This window comes from Rhipicephalus microplus, chromosome 3 (genome assembly GCF_043290135.1).
Source record: "Rhipicephalus microplus isolate Deutch F79 chromosome 3, USDA_Rmic, whole genome shotgun sequence".
Lineage (NCBI taxonomy): Eukaryota > Metazoa > Arthropoda > Arachnida > Ixodida > Ixodidae > Rhipicephalus > Rhipicephalus microplus.
Window position 1 is genome coordinate 238,668,378 of NC_134702.1, and position 20,691 is coordinate 238,689,068.

At 47.1% G+C, this 20,691-nt stretch overlaps 1 protein-coding gene across 2 annotated transcripts in view; it reads right to left on the reverse strand.

Moving 5' to 3' along the window:
* LOC119169069 (uncharacterized) overlaps positions 1-20,691 on the reverse strand; it is a 114,603-nt gene that overhangs the window by 37,400 nt on the left and 56,512 nt on the right. For both annotated transcript variants that reach the window (XM_037420165.2, XM_037420166.2), the window contains exon 3: positions 1,932-2,005. In XM_037420165.2, coding sequence (XP_037276062.1) covers positions 1,932-2,005 — 74 coding nt within the window. The remainder of the gene's footprint in view (positions 1-1,931; positions 2,006-20,691) is intronic.

A 20,691-nucleotide genomic window follows, 5' to 3' on the forward strand; every position in this document is an offset into this window, starting at 1 on the left:
GATAATGATAACGCGGGTGTAGGAGAGCGGGGGAAGGGGAAGTGCTGTGCTGAAGTCCATTAGCGACGAAAGAACAGATATTCCGTGAAAAAACAAGCAGTGAGAAGTTCAGGATGCACAGGTGCCACGGGGTCACGGTTGTCGAGCCGGTTGTCAGAAGATAACAATGGCAGGTCTGAAATTTCTTGACAGAGGGCTTAACTCACAGTAGTTTTCCTTGCGTCCCATTCTTACCGAATCGATTCAAGAGCTCCTTCAGAAATGTTTATACCTACTGGCTGGATCGTATTGAACTTGCGAATAAGGGACGACTCTGTATATTCCCTGCCTCTTGTGAACCAGAAATCTGACTGAAGAATGTAGAGGTTGAGATCATCGAAGTTGAGTCCTGCTACATTGTCACACTCCAACAAATTGGACTGTCACCCTCGAGTTTGTTGCCGTCGTATTCAATGAGTCGCCCTTATGGCGAAACTGTGAATGTTTGTTGAATAATTTTATTGGCATGGTTCTACAGCCTTTATGCGTGAATCGCCTTAGGTCTCGGTGCATGAAACGTCGCCTGCCGCTGCTGTCGTGACGATCGCTCAGCTTGAGAGCAAGAAAATGAGCCCCCGCCTCAGTGATCGCCACGTGGCGAAAAAAAGTGAGTGACACACGTTCATTACGGAAAGGCTCTTCCTGTGATAAACACTGAACTACCAGCTCACAAGAAACTAGAAACCACCCTCGACCGCGCGAGACAGCGCCGATACAGGTAGCGTCTGCTATAGGGCTGCATGAATGATAAAGCCGAGTGCTCAGGCTTCACAACCATTCAGCGGCAACCACGCATATGCATGCAGTCCAGCAATGTAGTGTCGGTGGAAGATTTTTCTTCTACCTGATTGAACAATACAGAATCACACCGTGCGCGTAACGAAAAGCAGACGGCTAATCTCTGTGTCTAAAGCTTTAGGGGAATATACTCTAAAACTACACTAGTGAACACTGCACGCTTCACCCTCTCCAGGTAAGTGAAGCTGAAACCCTTTTTCCTATATGTCCGGTCGCCACAGTTCTTTTGCGTTCGCATGAGTCGCAAGGAGAACCATGTTTCACGTTTTCTTTTTTACACCTTTTTTTCCCTCTATTAGCCGTTGTATTTGTTACAGTCACACATTTACTCATTGTAGTCGTCAATACAAGTTTTATTATAAGGACTACATATCCACTGAAAAAGTTCCATGTTTATTTTTGCAGACAATATTTCACTCGTTCGACTTTAATCCTTCCTATTGTAATGGTAAACAACAATGAAAGTATGTTGAAATAAGTAATTGTGGGTTTTAAAGCATACACTCCAAAAAGTAAAGGGGGAAAAAGGTTATCGAGGTTGCTTCTTTAAAGAAGTAACTATCTTGGCAGCCATTACACCGTTTTGGGAGTAATCTTGCGCTAGCGGTTACTTCTCAAAGGAGAAACACTTAGCGAAAAAAAATCAGGTTCTGGTTGGCCTAACCAGCCTTTACAAGTGCGTGCTAGCATTTGAATAAATGTACAGAAGATGTGTAAGCATCACATTCCGAAATAAATTTTGAAAAGCTTGCATAAAACACACGGGATTCGAGCTCACAACCACTAAGTCAGCATCCCCTACACTAACCGCTACACCACACCACGCTACGGCACTGTCTGAAAAGAAACGGGCTTGTGCAGGTAACGATGGGAAGTTTGCACATGGCGCGAACATTCCTGCAGTTACTTCAAAAAACGGGCCCTTTACTCCACAAGAAGGAAAGTGCCTCTCCTTGCTGTGCCGTGTGCCATCTTTCGTACACTTTTCTTCTGTTGGAGGAGGAAAGGGCCATTTTCGAGATAACTGCGTAGTTTCTCCGGAAAACTTTTTACAGTGTAGTGGGCTACTATAGATAACTGCGTCAAATACTTACTGTCTTTAGGCGTGATGTTTATGACATTCGAGACATTATAGCCAGGTGATGACATTAGTGTGAAGGTCGATTCCCTGCAAAAAAGAAAATAAACAGGACAAAATACACACGCAGCGCTAACCTTCTCGTTCACCTACTCATTTCATGCGTTTGATTACTGCAGTTGATCACAGTCGCAAGAGTACCAAGTAAGCGACAAGGGTCACAATGACATCGTAAGAAAACTTATTACAAGTACTCTAACCAACCGACATTGAAGGAGGCTTCTTTGTGAAAAACTGCACGTAAAAAATTGTTTGCATACTTTCACAGTCAAAGTTATCCGTACACAAAAAAATGGCAGATCCCAGGTACAGTGGGAAACGATGATATGTGAAGCACGAATGAGAAAGGTTAATATGTCATTTTAAGATCAGAAAAACGTTACGAGGTGGAGATAAATGATGCCTTACATGACTTTCGTGTCACGATTATCATGTTTGAATGTGTCGTTTACTGTTGTCATCTATTCACGTCACGTGATACCAAATTTAGTATATCTGGAGATAACGAAACAACCTCAAGCACGCTATGAGCGTGGTATGTTGTGTTCTTACATGACGCGCATGTTAGGATTATCATGTTTGCACCAGTAATACACTTTCATCATCCATTCACGTCACTTAACATCAAATTTTGTATATTTGGAGCTAGCAAAACGGCCGCGAGCAAATCATGAAGGGCCCATTGTAGCCCAATGTATTGTTGACGCGCGCGTAAACTAGGCACCGTGACGCTACGTTAGCAAAACGCGCGCACTCCAGGGGCGACCGGCGCTGCCAGATGGCAACCGGTGTAAAACACGACATGCTGCGTTTCGCGTCGATGCGTTACCCAGACAACACTGCGTCTCCCTCTTTTCGTAATGGAGGGACACCGGACGCGCTGGAATGCGCATGCGTCAAAGCAACGCAGCACAGCGCTAGAGTGTACTAGAACAAGGGAGGTGCCCGGAACGGCCGCAGCACCAATGTATTAAAAGTGAAGCCCAAACAGGATTAATCCGCTTGTGCGCTGCGATCGGTAGTCTGCAATGTGTCGTCGTTTGAAGAGCCGCGCACACCTCCACCAAAGTGGTCGAGGGGTTGATTGCTCGCTTCACATTCAAAAGACGCAGCTTCGAGTCGCAGCTTTGGTCAATGGATTTTCTTTTTTCTTAATTTTATCTGCACAAGTGTATTGGTTATTTTTTTTAAACCTGGCTTCAGTTGCTACATACTGCGACAAAAAATCTCGCGAAATATGACGGTGTGCTTTCATCGCAGGCGAGTGAAAGCACACCGTCATTCTTATTCGCCGAAATTTCGGAAGCCATGCTTTAAAGTTTTGTGTTAAGTCCTGTGCGGTGGTGCTGCAAACAAATGCACTCATTATCATGGTCGTTTTTTTCTTTACTTCATATTACGCATGATTTCTTGCAGCAATATGTGGCAACTGATGCCAGATTTAAAAAAAAAGCCATTCAATACAGCTGTGCAAGTAAAATCGAAAAAAAAGAAAAATCTATCGTTCATAAATGCAATTCGACCTGGCTTTTTGACTGGGAATCGAGCATTATACCCCTCGACCACTTCTGGAGCTGCATATGGTTCCTAAAACGACGACACATTGAAGACTACTGATGGCAGCGCCACAAGCGGATTGACCCTGTTTTAGCTTCAATTTTCGGAGTTCGGTCCGGGCGCTCAATATTCTAGTACACTTTAACAGCGCGCACCTGCGAGCATATGGCAGGACCGGCGCCTGGCGTCGCAACGCCAGCGTGACGGGTTGAAATGAGCGCTGGCGAGGGCACGCACCGCGTCACGTCAAAATGCATTGGCGCATTGACTGTGGCATTCAGTCAAGTTCTCACATGACACGCGTCTCATCATTATCGTGTTTGCACCAGTCACATACCTTCGTCATCCGTTGATGTCACGCAATACCAAATTCAGCTTATGTGAAGCTAACGAAACGGCCGCAAGAACATCATGATTGTGGCATGTAGTAAGGTTGCTACATGACAAGCATGTTGTGATTATCATGTTTGTATGTGCCATTTACCTATGTCGTCCGTCCGCGTCACGTAATACAGAGTTTGGTACATGCGAAGCTAGCAAAATGGCCACAAGCGCATCATGAGCGTAGCATGTAGTCATGTTGTTACATGACACACATCCCATGCTTATCATGTTTGCCCCAGTATCATACCTTCGTCGTTCATTCACGTCTCGCCATACCATATTTGGTATAAGTGAAGCTAGTGAAACGGCCGCCAGAGCATCATTAGCATGGCATGTAGTCATGTTGTTACATGACACGCTTCTCATGATTATCATGTTTGCACCAGTCACATACATTCATCATCCAATCACGTACCAAATACCAAATTTGGTATTGTGATGCTAGCGATACAGCCGCGAGTCTATCATGAGCTTGGCATGTAGTCATGTTATTACATGACACGCATGTCAAGATTTTCATGTTAGGGTCTGTCTCATGTGTTCGCCATGCAATCATGTTATACCATACCACTTTTGCAACATGCCATGTGAACAAAACCACCGCAAGAGCTGCAGGACCGTGAAATGCAAAATCATGTCATTCATGGCATCCATTTCATCATTTTCATGCTATGACTAGTAAAATATGTTCTTCATGAAGTCATGTTATGCCATACAAAGTTTGGCATCGATACTACTATCGAAACGGCCAGGAGAGCTAAATATTGTAGGCGGCTAGATAGATTAGATAGATAGATAGATAGATAGATAGATAGATAGATAGATAGATAGATAGATAGATAGATAGATAGATAGATAGATAGATAGATACATAGATAGATAGATAGATAGATAGATAGATAGATAGATAGATAGATAGATAGATAGATAGATAGATAGATAGATACGCTCAAAGGAGCCCCGCCGCTGTGGTGTAGTGGCTAAGGTACTCGACTGCTGACTCGCAGGTCGCGGGATCAAATCCCGGCTGCGGCGGCTGCATTTCCGATGGAGGTGGAAATGTCGTCGGCCCGTGTACTGAGATTTGGGTGCACGTTAAAGAACCCCAGGTGGTCTAAATTTCCAGAGCCCTCCACTACGGCGTCTCTCATAATAATATGGTGGTTTTGGGACGTTAAACACCGCACATCAACGCTCAAATTCACTGAAGTTCGCTAAGAAATGCTTCGCATTTGAAAATTCGCAGATCCCGCGTACAGTGGGAAGCGATGATAAGCGAAGCACGAATGAGAAATGTTGATATGTCCTTTTAAAATCAGCACAACGCTACGAGGTGGAGGTAAATAATGCCGTACATGACTTACGTGTCACGATTATCATGTTTGGATGTCTCGTTTACTTTCGACATCTATTCACGTCACGTGATGCCAAATTTGGTATATCTGGACCTAGCGAAACAACCACGAGCACTCTATGAGCGTAGTATGTTGCGTTCTTACAAGACGCGCGTGTTAGGATTATCATGTTTGCACCAGTCATACACTTTTATCATCGATTCACGTCACTTAACACCAAGCTTGGTATATCTGGAGCTAGCAAAACGGCCGCGAGCGAATCTCGAAGGGCCCATTAGAGCCCAATGTATTGTTGACGCGCGCGTGCACTGGACACAGGGATGCTACGTTAGCAAAACGCGCGCACTCCAGGCGCGACCAGCATCCGTCGGCGCGGCCCGACGGCGACCGGTGTAAAATACGACATGCTGCGTTTCGCATCGATGCGTTACCCAAACAACACTGCGCCTCCCTCTTTTAGGGGCGAAGCTCCTTATGGCCGTGGCTTGGGCGTCCCTCGTAGGACGTAACCACCAGTGGCACATACCCGAAATAGGTATAACATTTGACCTCCAAGGTGGTGCCGGTGAGAGATTTTTTCTGTGCGTTGTTTAACAATAAAAAATAGTGCTCAATGTACATGCCAATGGCTGCTAATGGGGAATGAGAGACAGGAGCATTCGACTTTTAGTCAACGCGCACGCTGCGATCCCCATTAGCAGCCATTGACATGTACATTGAGCACTGTCGGACAAGAAAGGGTTGCTACATTATACTCGCTGGGTGTAACCTCCGTAGTTTTAGAAAGGTTTAGCGAGCGTTGAGCCGCAGGGCCATGAATACAATGAACTAGTATATACCATGAATGAATTCGAGGTGGTTAAAGGGGGAAAGCAGATACGAAGCGCAAGCCGTAAGAAATTAAAAGCTGAATCCTCCTGTCTCTCATTTCACATAAGCAGCCACTGGCATGTACATTGAGCACCATCTGACAGGAAAAGGTTGCTACGTTATACTCGCTGGGCGTAACCTCCTTTGTTTTAGAAAGGTTTAGCGAGCATTGGGCCGCAGTGCCATGAATACAGTTAATTGGTATATACCGTGAACTCAAGGTGGTTGAAGGTGGGAAGTAGACCCGAAGCGCAAGCCGTAAGAAAGTGTGCGTGTAACACCTCTCGTTTAGTCCTTGGAATGTCCACATAATGGCGTTGCTTCTATAGGGGGAATATATGATAAAAAGATGCGAGATGGTGGGACTTGGAGTGTTGAATAGATGGACGAACGGACACACAGACAGATGCATGGATGGACGCATGAACGGACGCAGGGGCAGATGCATGAACGAACGCAGGGACGGGCGCACGAACAGATGCATGGACGGTCACACAGACGGACGCATGGACGTACGAATGCTTCGCCCCACTCTCCATCATTCACTGCGTGGATATGCTGCCATTTTTTCGTACTGAAGGGATGTCGGACGCGCTGAAACGCGCACGGGTCAAAGCAACGCAGCACAGCGCGAACTTGCGAGCATAAGCAGGACCAGCGCCTGGCGTCGCAACGCCGGCGTGACGCGTTGATATGAACGCCGGGCGAGTCGCGCACCGCATCATGTCAAAATGCATTGGCGCCTCGACTGTGGCATTCAGTCATGTTCTCACATAACACACATCTGATGAGTATCATGTTTACAGCAGTCACATACCTTCGTCATCCATTGACGTTACGTAATACCAAATTTGGCATGTTTGAAACTAGCGAAACGGCCACAAGAACATCATGAGTGTGGCATGTAGTGATGTTGGTACACGACAAACATGTTGTGATTATCATGTTTGTAAGTGTCATTTACCTATGTCATCCGTTCGCGTCGCGTTATGCGGAGTTTGGTACATGTGAAGCTAGTGAAACGGCCATGAGTGCATCATCAGCGTGGCATGTGGTCATGTTGTTACATGACACGCATGTCATGATTATCATGTTTGTATGTGTTATTTACTTATGTTGTCCGTTCGCTTCACATAATACCGAGTTTAGTACACGTAAAGCTAGCGAAACGGGCGCGAGCGCATCATGAGCGTGGCATGTAGTCATGTTGTTACATGACACGCATCTCATGTTTATCATGCTTGCGCCAGTCACATACCTTCGCCATCCATTCGCGTACTGTAATACCAAATTTGGTATGTGTGACGCTAGCGAAACAGCCGTGAGTGCATTATGAGCTTGGCATGTAGCCCTGTTGTTACATAACACGCATGTCATGACTTTCATGTTAGGGTTAGTCGCATGTTTTCGCCATGCAATCATGTCATACCGTACCAGTTTTTCAACATGCCATGTGAAAGAAACCACTGAAAGAGCTCCAGGCCTATAAAATTTAAATTATTACATTCATGACATCCATGTCATGATTTTCATGCTATGACTAGTCAAACATGTTCTTCATGAAGTCATGTTAGGTCATACCAAGTTTGGTATTGATACCATTATCGAAACGGCCAGGAGAGCTAAAAGTCGTTCGCGGCTAGATAGATAGATAGATAGATAGATAGATAGATAGATAGATAGATAGATAGATAGATAGATAGATAGATAGATACGCTCAATGTCACTGAAGTTCGCTAAGAAACGCTTCGCATTTAAAAAACTGCTGAAAATTGGGGTACTCTTTAGCCTCGCCTTCAAAAGTTGAACTCGATAACCATTTCTTCTCTCTAAAACATACTTCAAACACGTTGTGCATACTTTTCGTGTTATTATGCTATTCAAGAAGTTGAAATAGGGGTTTACTGAAGAAAGTCGCAGCTTTGCCGCAAAGACGAAGCAATAAACATGATAGCCACAAATTGGAAGTCCAGGCACAGTATGGCAAGCAGATAAAATGTGCCCCGCGTTTCTCATGCACAAATGAGGCACGAAACGGTCTCACAGGTACAAATGAACGCGTATAGGCGTCTCAGTTGTTACTTCGCTGTTTTGAAAAAGCGCACCATTTTCGCAAGCGGAGACTGTGAAACGATTGCAGTAACCTTTGTGCGCCCGGTAACTATAACAGAATGATTACGGTAAAAGCCCTACTTCAGCCAAGACGCGCAGGTTCCCACCACGAGATATGCGCACGTGTTAGCGTCCACGCTGCCCCCTCTCCGCGGGGCAGAGTACGCGTGGGAGTTGAGAGCGCATGCCGATGTGACATGGCATTGTGGGGATGCGTGCCTATTGTGTCATCTTTATTATTATTACTTGAGCATATTGTTAACCCACATTTGTGGGTCATTACAGGGAGGGAGTACATAAAAGTAATAATTGGTATATAAAAACACTCAAGTAAAGTCAACTGTCGACAATAACAAAAAAAACATCAACATTGGCATGACAAAAGGAAAGCAAAACATCAACACATCATCCAACAATTTTAGGTAACATATAGTTGTCAAGCAAATATTCAAAAGCCCTTGCATCCGTGCACTCAGCAATATGTGCAGGTAGCGCATTCCAGTTTTCGATAACATTGGGAAAAACGAATACCGAAAGACGTTTGTGCGGGTGACATATGTTCTAATGGCTGCACTATGGTTTATTCTTCTGCTAATTCTACCAGGTTCCCGTATGTACATACTTTTATCAATATTTATTCGGCCCTGGAGAATCTGAAATAATAATTTTGTTCTGTTCCTCTGTCGCCTAATTTCAAGCAGTTCTAATTTAGATGAGTTTAGCATCTCGGTAACTGAGTCTGTTTTTTGTATCTTGAACATATGAACCTGGCTGCAAGTCTGTGGATTCTTTCCAGCTCATTTATTAGGCCTTTTTGGTGGGGACTCCAAACTACGGCAGTATACTCCAAAGCAGGCCCAATAAAAGTTTTATATGCCATCAGTTTGACGTCTTTGGTTGCGTTTCGTAGTTTTACTCAAAGAAAACACAGCTTTTTGTACGAGGAAGAACACACATTTTCAACGTTGCTGCGCCAGTTTAGGTCATTTGATATCCCAACGCCTAGATATTGAAAACTGGAAACATTTGTCAAAATTGCACTTCCCATACGATACTGGAAATCAAGAACGTTTTTCTTTCGAGTAATATTCACAAAAGTGGTTTTGGCGTAGTTAATTTCCATAACCCATTTTTCACACCAGGTATGAAGATCCTCAAGACACTGATTAATTTTTTCCTGGTCGTTTTCACAGTTAACTGGAGCATAAATTAAACAGTCATCTGCAAACAGTCTCAAGACCACTGGCGGCTGAACAACTGTGGCTACAGAATTGATATAAACTAAAAACAATAAAGGGCCTAGCACCGAGCCGTGTAGTACCCCGGAAAGTACATCCAAAAAGCTTGACACAGAATTATTAACACGCACTGCTTGCCTCCACCCTGTTAGATAAGCTTCAATCCATTTTAAAACATCATTACTGATACCAATTTGACGCAGCTTATAAAGCAGCTTACCATGTGAAACCTCGTCAAACGCTTTTTTAAAATCGATGCAAATTACATCAGTTTGTTGGTGTTCATCCAAAGCCCGCGCAAAGTCGTGAACCGTTTCGATAAGTTGTGTCACCGTGCATAGGCCCCTTCTGAAGCCATGCTGAGTGGCGCAAAGCAGCTTATTTGTTTCCAGTAAATGAATAATATGTTTAGCTATCACGTGCTCCATGATCTTGCAGCATACAGAGGTTAAGGATACAGGGTGATAGTTGTTTGGATGCATACAATTTCCACTTTTAAACATGGGTATAACAGGAGTGTAACGCCAATCTTGTGGAACGGAATGGCTACGTAAAGATTGTTCAAAAATAATTACCAGATAGAAAGACACCCACTCGGCGTATACCTTTAAAAATACCATTTGTATTCCGTCGGGGCCACAGGCTTTCTTTGGATCTAACACTTGTTCAAACACGCCCCTCTGATGAAACGAAAGAGGCTCCATGGGGCATGCGCAGGAATAGTTTATCTCGTCTGCGATGGAACTTTGTGCATCTCTATTAAAGACTGAATGAAAAAACTCGTTGAAAGCATCTGCTATCCTTTGTGCTATCCTATCACAGGAGCATCTTCTATACTTATCTGGTCTATTTTTCGTTTCTTTGCTCCCAAAAAACGCCAGAATTTGGTGGGTGAGCTTTTAAGGAAGTTTCCCAGCGTCTCATTGAAGAACTTTCTTTTTGCTTCTGCTTATGCTGTTTTAGTCTACTGCGTGCCTGTGATAGTTCAGTTGACTTCTTTGGCTGCCTGCGTAGTCTTTTTATTCTGCGTTTCATGTGAACAATATCGCGAGTTATCCATGCATTTTGCTGTTTCTTTCTTTTATAACGATTTGGTACAAATCTGTCCGTGCAAGTAGAAATGATGCATTTAAAGCACTCCCACAATTCCTCGACTGTCTCTGAGTGGGAGGCAATTTCAAATTCATTAAAAGATTGTTCTAAGTGATCTAAGATAGAAGTATCTTCCGCTCGCTCGTAATCTTTGACCAACAATCGTTCTTTAGACCCTAAGTCATCAGAAGGCTTGCTCGACAATGGCAGTATGTTCACGGAAATCATCTTATGATCAGATATACCTTCCTGAATTGACAGGCTATAATCTTCAATCCTGCTGGACAAAAAGACCAAATCTAATAATGATCGTGATTCAGGTGTTACCCTTGTGTAATTGTTAACAATCTGTCTTTAATTGTGAAAGAAGGCAATCTCTAATAGCTTATTTGCACTCATTATCTCAGTATGTTGACTAGACAAAGCCTCCCAATCAATGTGTACCAAGTTGAAGTCACCAGCCAATATTAGTCGAGTAGTACTGTTGGCATGAGTGCAAAGAAATTCATTAAGCTCATCTAAAAATGCAGGTGGAGTCGCTGGTGGTCTGTAAACTACAGCAATGAGGTACGTAATGTTTTCAAAAGTTATTTTACACCACACTGACTCGGACATATCGCTGTTCACCATTATGGCCCGACAACAATCCTTTACAATAATAGCAACGCCCCCACCGCGTGCATCTCTGTCCCATCTGAACATGCTATACCCTGGAGGTGTAATACAATCACTGGTAATGCAAGTGCTTAACCAAGTTTCCGTTAATAACACGACATGGGGACTCTCCGACAGCAATATGTATTCCAGGTCAGTGATTTTATTAACAATACTACGAGCATTCAAAAGAATCAAGCGTAGCTATGCTTGAGGTGGCTTATTCCTTGTCGAATGCCGCGATGAACCGGGTTTAGAACTTGTGCTTCCATGGCTTTTGTATGGGCGGTACTGATACGGACAACGCGCATTTTGCACTGTGTGCCACGCTTAATGTTGCTCGTCTATTTTAATCTTGTCACCGAGCAGAGTTGTCTTTTTGCCATTTGCTCTGTCCGCAGCGGCACTCTCCCACAAGTTTTTGCGAACTGCGACAGTTTCCTGCGCATATTCGTTGCTGATGCTGATATAACTTCCTTTGAGCTTTTTGCGATGATGCAGCACACTTTCCTTTTTCCGGCTGTCATAAAATTTCGTTATTATGGGTCGGCATCTTGCTGCGTCTTTTCTCCCGATTTGGTGGATTCTTTCTATCGACTTTACTTTAATGCCCAAACGCTTTCCAAATGTTTCATTCACAACAACTTTCCTCATATCGGCCTCAGATTCTTTGTGCTGCTCTTAAACACCAAGAACTAGAAGATTATTTCTTCTGCTCCTATTTTCTAAATCTATTAATCGCTCAGCCTGGCACGTTACCATCTTTTCGAGATAATCAATTTTAGCTTTCATTTCCTGGACTACTTCAAGAATATCAGATAGTCGGTCTGTTTTGCTGTTCAAGGCTGAGATTTTCTCTGTAATAGCATTCAGCCTGCCGTCTGATTTAGCCTGGTTGTCCAAAATAGTCTGCAACATCTGTTCTATCGGCGGCCCGGGATTCACCTCAACGTCTCCCGATGTCAACAATAATATCACTGTAGACCAAACATCAATCAGTATAGCACAACATCGCCGAGGACATGGCAAAACCAACAAAAATCTATCGTCGCTACGGTAGAAAGCAGTATGACTCCCAGAACTAACCTGGAAAAGCAATGATAGCCGTTCATTCATACTGTCCGCCAGATATTTGCCGTGCCCTCTGGCATGGTCAATGTCTTGCCGCTCTCTGTGTAGTCTTCCAGCCGATGACGTCACTGTCGACGCCCTCTGGTAGCAGGATAATGGAACCATCAACACGTCGTCGTGCCAATGAAGCAGGATTTTGTCGTGCATTCCATGAGTGCTCCGTACTGTTGTCGCCGCAATCCAAAACCACGGCACAATCTGAAAAAAAAAATGATAGCCGTTCATTCATACTATCCGCCAGATATTTGCCGTGGCCTCTGGCATGGTCAATGTCTTGCCGGTCCCTTTGTAGTCTTCCAGCCGATGACGTCACTGTCGACGCCCTCTGGTAGAAGGATAATGAAACCATCAACACGTCGTCGTGCCAATGAAGCAGGATTTTGTCGTGCATTTCATGAGTGCTCCGTACTGTTGTCGCCACAATCCAAAACCACGGTACAATCTGGAAAAGCAATCATAGCCGTTCAGTCATAATGTGCGCCAGATACTTGCCGTGGCCTCTGGCATGGTCAATGTCTTGCCACTCCCTTTGTAGTCTTCCAGCCGATGACGTCACTGTCGACGCCCTCTGATAGCAGGATAATGGAACCATCAACACGTCGTCGTGCCAATGAAGCAGGATTTTGTCGTGCATTCCATGAGTGCTCCGTACTGTTGTCGCCGCAATCCAAAACCACGGCACAATCTGGAAAAGCAATGATAGCCGTTCATTCATACTGTCCGCCAGATATTTGCCGTGCCCTCTTGCTGGTAATAATGAAAACACGTTCATTCTCCCGAGAGGTCAGCCAACAGCAGGAAGTTGAACACATAAATTGCTTGCCGTTGAAACGTTTAAGGAGGTGCTGCTTCGTGGCTCAGTGGTTAATGCCTCGCACTCACGTTTCAGAGGTCCCACATGCGATTACGCACGCTGGAGTCCTTTTTTTCAAGGTTATCTTGCCTTCCTTCGCATATATATATATATATATATATATATATATATATATATATATATATATATATATATATATATATTGCTACCTACTTCTGGTAGTGGGTCGTATGCCAAGGTGAAGGCACACACCACAGAGAAGAAAGAAGTGCGCGTGGGCCCCCGCTCTGGCAAACAAGCCCAACCGACGCACTTGGTTAGTTAGAGCCCTAGCTGTTTCTCAGACGTCATTAAACCTTGTCGACACCCCCTGGAGTGACGTGACAATTGGTGAGGTGCTGGGTAGCCCCTGACGGATGTTTCAGACCCCTCCTGGAAGCGGCACAACAAGCCGGTGCGAGTCAACACTCCCGTTCATCGGACAAGCCGCAGAATCAAAGGATTGCCACCCGAAGCTGACCCTGCAGTTCACACCAGTATGATGAGCACGTCCGTTCAAACCACTTTAACAGGTATGGAAAACCCCCCGGTGACTCAGTACACCCTCGAAAGTCCACAGGTTCTGACACCGTTTCTTGGCACAGAGCTCGAAGACGTCGAGGACTGGTTGGTCGACTTCGAGCGCGTGGCTGCTTTGAACTACTGGAACGACGCGGCCAAACTACGTCGTGTGTACTTCTCTTTGGAGGATGGAGCACGTACCTGGTGCATGATTCACGAGGAACAGAAACATCGTGGCCCGAATTCCGCCACCGGCTGTTGGATACTAACAGAAGTGCTGATCGCCACGAACGAGTGGAGTGAGCGATCCAGGCCCGCATCCAGATGGCCAATGAAACTGTCATGACCTATGTGGAAGATATGACGCGCCTGTTCCGACGGACTGATCCGAGTATGACAGAAGAAAAGAAGTTGCGTCATCTGATGCGGAGAGTTAAGGAGCAGCTTTTCGCTGGAATTGTACGGAGCCCTCCGAATACGATCGCTGAGTGTTTGTCCGAAGACGTCACGATGGAAAAGATGCTTCAGCATTGATCCACCCTGTATGAGCGGCAAGTGAACAAGTCCACTGCTCAAGTTCTCACGACTATTGGGAGCAACACCGAGTGTCTGCGCGACCTTATCTGCTCTATAGTACGCGAGGAGCTGCAAAAGGCTGCCACACCACCACTACTTACGGTGAGTTTCATTGCAAGCATCGTCAAGGACGAGCTGCATCATACCCTTCGTGACCCTGTGAGTCTGCATAACGCCACACCCACCAAGGCTGACTACCACCGTGCGACCTATGCGGAAGCCTTGAAGCGCCCAGCTTCCTCTTCCCCGCTATTTGTTCAGGCACCTTCCACAGTTTCACTTCAGTCCGCGCAGCCTCTACGGTACTACGAGAACACACGCACGCCCCCACCCCATGTTTACGCCAGCCCTGTGCATCTTGCGGAACAACCAGCACACTATCTTGACGACAGACGTGCTTCGCCTCGGAAATCTGATGTTTGGTGCACTCCTGATCGCCGACCTCTGTGCTTCCACTGCGGTGAAGCGGACCATTTGTACCGCCAGTGTCCATACCGGCGCCTTGGGCTGCGCGGCTTTTCAGTATATTCAGCGCCTCCTCGGTATGGCCAGTGACCCCGGCACATTGAGGACTACCTGGCTCAACAGCGTATGCCACCGCCTTTTGGACGGCAGTCGCGCTCACCGTCGCCGAGGCGCTTTCCATCTTCGCCACAGCGCCATGCTGGCGCACGGTCCCCCAGTGCCCGCCGGGAAAACTAACGCAAGCGACCCTTGGAGGCCAGGTCACTGGCAGTCGACGTGCTGAAGGCCTCCGATTGACGCTAACAGTAAAGGGTTTAGATTCGACTGAGCGATATGTGCGGCTTTCTCTGGATATACCGGTAGTGATGGACGGCTATGCAGTAGGTGCTTTAGTTGATACCAGGGCTGACTATTCGATACTAAGCGGGAAAATGACCAGATTACTAAAGAAGGTAATCGCGCCCTAGCATGGCTCCGTGATTCGAACGGCTGGTGGCCACACCGTCTCTCCGCTTGGAACCTGCACGAGTAGAGTTCGGGTCTGCGGTATACTTTTGTAGCAAGTTTTCTTGTATTCCGAGAATGTTCACGCGACGTTATTCTTGGTGTTCACTTCCTGCAGGAGTATGGAGCTGTCATTGATCTTCAAGAGAATTGCATCACCTTCTCAGCCGACCGAGCAATCGACAAGCAGGACGACCAACAACGTACCGACGTTCTTCGTGTTTCGGCTGAAAGTATAACACTTCATCCAAGAGCCAGTGTTATAGTCGACGTCACATGCTGTGGATTGCGAAATGATGAAGCGATTGCAGAAAGTAATTTTGAACACCTGCTTACTCAAGGTGTTTGTGTGGCTAGGAGTATCATACAGCTACGTGATGGCCGATCTCAACTGCTCGTTACAAATTTCAGCAACGAACACCGACACCTTTTCCGTGGCACTTCGTTAGCGTTTGCAGATGAATTAGGAACCGTTCCAATCTCCTTCTCGTCGGATGCAGTGGCAGCCGCCGAGACGTCTCTAAACAATATCGATATTAATTCTAACTTCACACCAGAAAACCAGACAGCACTGCGAAAACTCTTGCTTGAATTCAAGTCATGCTTCGCTGCTTCCTCTAAGGTGCGCCAGACTTCGATCGCTAGGCGCAGAGTCATCCCTTACGACGAAGCCCGCCCAGTACACCAACAGCCTTACCGCGTGTCAGCGAAGGAACGAGAAGCCATTCGTACGCAATTTCGAGAAATGCTGGACGACAGCATCATGGAGCCTTTCAACAGTGCGTGGTCCTTTTCGGTCGTCCTACTCAAGAAGAAAGACGGAACGCTACGTTTTTGCGTCGTTTACCGGAAGCTGAACAGCGTGACTAAAAAGGACGTGTACCCGCTGCCACGCATCGACGACTCGTTAGACAGATTACGCCGTGCCCACTATTTTTTCCTCTTTGGATTTAAAAAGCGGATACTGGCAGATTGAGGTTGACCAGCGAAACCGCGAGAAAATGGCCTTTCTGACCCCTGATAGCCTGTGTGAATATCGAGTCCTTCTTTTTGGTTTGTGCTCAGCGCCCGCAACCTTCCAGCGAATAATGGACACTGTGCTTACTGGTCTGAAGTGGCAAACTTGTCTCGTATACCTTGATGATGTCGTTTTTTCTGAAACCTTCCAGCAACATCTTCACTGCCTCAGGGGTGCGCTACAGGCTATTCAATCAGCAGATCTTACACTCAAACCACAAAAGTGTCACTTTGGTTATGAAGAGCTCAAATTTCTTGGCCATGTAGTCAACGCGAAAGGAGTCCGACCCAACCTCGACAAACTTGCCGCGGTAGCCGCGTTTCCGCATCCTACAGACAAAAACACTGTTCGGCGCTTTCTGGGCTTTGCGCCTACTATCGACGATTTATTAGAGGGCTTTCCGAGATAGCGGAACCCTTGACTCGCCTTACACGCGACGACACACCGTTTGTGTGGGCTACTGAGCAACAGGATGCTTTTGCCGAGCTACGACAGCGGATGCAGTCAGCCCCTGTTCTTGCGCATTTTGACGATGATGCTGACACAGAGGTGCACACTGACGCCAGTAACATCGGCCTCGGCACAGTGCTCGTCCAGCATCAACACGGCAAAGAACGAGTCATAGCCTATGTCAGCCGCTCACTGTCCCGTACCGAGGTGAATTACACGACCACAGAGAAAGAGTGTCTCGCACTAGTGTGGGCGATCACCAAGTTTCGCCCGTACCTCTATGGTCGTCCATTTAAAGTGGTGACGGACCACCATGCCCTCTGCTGGTTGATAAACATACGTGATCCCTCTGGACGACTGGCCTGATGGAGCTTGCGTCTACAAGAATTTGATGTGACCATCGTATATAAGTCTGGACGGAAGCATGAAGACGCTGATACGCTGTCGCGCGCACCCATACCTTTAGTCAATCAAGAAGAGGACGATGACGGTTTCCTGGGCGCCCTTAGCTCATCTGACTTGAGCAGACGTCAGCGAGAGGATGAAGAGATTTAACCGCTCATCGACTATTTGGAGGGTCATAGCACCGTTATACCTCGCCATCTATCTCGCGTCGTGACGTCTTTCTGCTTCCGAGATAATGTCCTGTACAAAAAAAAAACGCCCTTTCTACGAGCCGCGCTTACCTCCTCGTCGTTCCGAAGCACATGCGGGACGAAGTCCTCTCCGCGTGTCATGACGAGCCCACATCTGGTCATCTAGTTACTCGCGAACGCTCGCCAGAGTAAGTGAGGCGTACTACTGGCCCGGACTTTCGGCAAGCGTGAAGCAGTACGTTAAAAGCTGTCGTGAATGCCAGCGTCGAAAGTCGCCACCAAGCAAGCCGGCTGGATTACTTCAGCCAATCGATCCACCCTACAAGCAATTTGACCATGTCGGCATAGACATTCTCGGCCGCTTTCCTTTATCGTCCAACGGCAACAAATGGGCCATTGTTGCAACTGACTATTTAACCCGCTATGCTGAGACACAGGCGATACCACGAGCCACGGCTTCTGAGGTAGCACAGTTCTTCATGTGCCACATTGTTCTGCGCCACGGTGCTCCATCTACAGTGATAACCGACAGAGGAACAGCGTTCACTGCACAGCTTATTGATGACGTTTTTCGACTAAGTAACACGAGGCATCGAACGACGACTGCTTACCTTCCGCAGAGCAACGGCTTAACGGAGCGACTAAATAAGACAGTCACAAACATGATCTCCATGTACATCGACGTCCAACACAAAACATGGGTTCGCATTTCGCCTTATGTGACTTTCGCTTATGACGCCACCGTTCAAGAAACAACCCCATTTACACCGTTTCGCCTTCTCTACGGCCGCGAAGTTCAGACGATGCTGGATGCGATGCTTCCTTGTGAAGACGCTGATGAATTAACAACTGACGCAGAAGAATTTGCAAAGTGTGCCGAGGAAACTCGCCAGCTCGCCCGGCTACCCATTTGTCAACAGCAACAAGTCAATGCACGACGTTACAATATGCGTCACAATGACGTATCTTACAGTCCGGGAGACCAAGTATGGGTTTGGACCCCTGTTCAATGCCGTGGCCTCTCCGAAAAGTTGCTCAGCAGATACTTCGGTCCGTATAAAGTATTACGCCACGTGAGCGACGTAAACTACGAAGTGGTTCCAGACTCTACGTCGTAACGATGGGTACAACAAAAACAACCGACCTCTGACATAGTTCAGGTAGTGCGCATGAAGCCTTATTTTACGCGTTCCTAAAAGACCACTTTTCTTGTGTTTTTTTATTTGTGCTGCGACAATTTCCTCATCATTGGTGAACTTATCGCATCGAACATTTGATTATTGGTGCCCTTTTTCTTTGTTTAAGCTACCTTGTTTTGGTTTTTTTTGCAATAACTTTACAGCATCGGGACGATGCTCTTTCTTTTTGTTGTTGTTGAGGAGAAATATTGCCACCTACTTCTAGTAGTGGGTCGTATGCCAAGGTGAAGGCACACACCACAGAGAAGAAAGAAGTGCGCGTGGGACCCCGCTCTGGCAAACAAGCCCAACCGACGCGCCTGGTTAGAGCCCTGTTTCTCAGACTTCATTAAACCTTGTCGACACCCCCTGGAGCGACGTGACAATATATATATATATATATATATATATATATATATATATATATATATATATATATATATTGTGGCGAAGCTTTCGAACAGTGGGTCGTCCTCTTCAGCGCCTTCTAGTGGGTTGCCCTTTTTATCAAAAAGAAGAGCAGCTCGTGCAGAGAGTCGGTACCCGCATTGACTGTCGCTGTCAAGCATCGTCGACAAGTGTCCGCAAATAAACGTCTCAACAATTTGGTGGAGAGTGCTGTGCCTTCTAACACCTTCGGTTAGCATTTGATGCCCCTGGAGCTTCGATCCCGCACCGTGCCTTCTACCATGCACCAAGACGCCGCACAGCAAACGCTTCCTCCTGCGCCGACGCCATGTTCCGGTGTCCCCCGCATCCGCGACCCTCCTGTTTTCACCGGTGCGGATGGCACCGACGTCGAGGACTGGCTTGCTATGAACGAACGCGTCAGCGTCGCCAATCATTGGGACGAGGCAGGTAAACTTGGCAACCTGGTTTTCTACCTCGCGGGTGTGGCCGGCATGTGGTACAACAACCACGCATCCGATTTCCCCACTTGGTCCGCTTTTAAAACCGCCGTCGTCGACGTGTTCGGCCGTCCTGCCGTTCGTAAGCTCCAAGCCGAACAGCGGTTACGTGAACGAGCACAGCAGACCGGTGAGTCCTTCACAAGCTACATAGAGGACATCCTTGACTTGTGCAAGAAAGTGGACGCGAGCATGTCAGAGGCCGACAGAATTACCCATGTTCTAAAAGGCATCGCCGACGATGCCTTCACCATGCTCCTGGCCAAGAACCCTCGCACTGTGGCAGAGATCATTACACTTTGCCAAAGTTACGAGGAGCTGCGACGACAGCGCTCGATGACCCGTCGACCACCCTCACGTGATGCTGATCTCTCGGTCTTGTCAACACTTCCTGACCACACCGCCTTGCTTGCTGAAATCAAGTCATTCGTGCGTGAGGAAGTTGCCCGCCAGGTCTCTTTACTAGCCTTTGCTTCCCCGCAACGGGCTGAACCGTCGTCAAGCACACTTCTGCCTCCCCTCCGCCGAGCCATTCAGCAGGAAATCGCGGAGGTCGTTCCAGAATATCACCAGCCGCCTCCAGTATCTACACCACTCAGTTACGCCCAAGTTGTCGCCAGGCCACCCCCACCGATTCCTGTGACTGCCCCCCTTGGTTACACCAAAACCATCGCCAGACCCCAGGCCTTCGGAGAAACTGTGCCGCCTACTTATACCGACGTAATCCACGTGCCCCGTGTGCCGCCCACTATGCAGTTATATCAGCAGCCGGCTCGCCCATCGCGTTCTTCGACATGGATGGGACCCGCGAACCGATGGCGAACTGCGGAAAATCGCCCCATCTCCTTTGCTTGTGGTTGCGTCGGTCACGTAGCACGCTACTGCAATCGTGTGCAGCGACCGCAGGTGGCCTCCAATTTTCCCAGCCAGACGAGCCGCTTTTATGACCAACCGCCACCTACGTCACCGTCATCCCGCCCCGCTCCATCTACCCGCCGCTCACATTCTCCGCGACGTCGCTCACTGTCGCCGATGCGGCCACGTCCACTAGAGGGTGACCAGGAAAACTAGTCGTCGCAGTCCACGAGGCAAGGGCTGCGACGCTGTCGAACTGCGGAAGCCCTCAGCAAAGACCATCGAACGTGATAGACGTGCTTGTGGATGGTGTTCGTGCATCTGCCCTTGTAGATACTGGAGCCTAGGATGGGATTTTCTCTCCCGCCACGACGCCGTCATTCATTGCGCACCAGCAG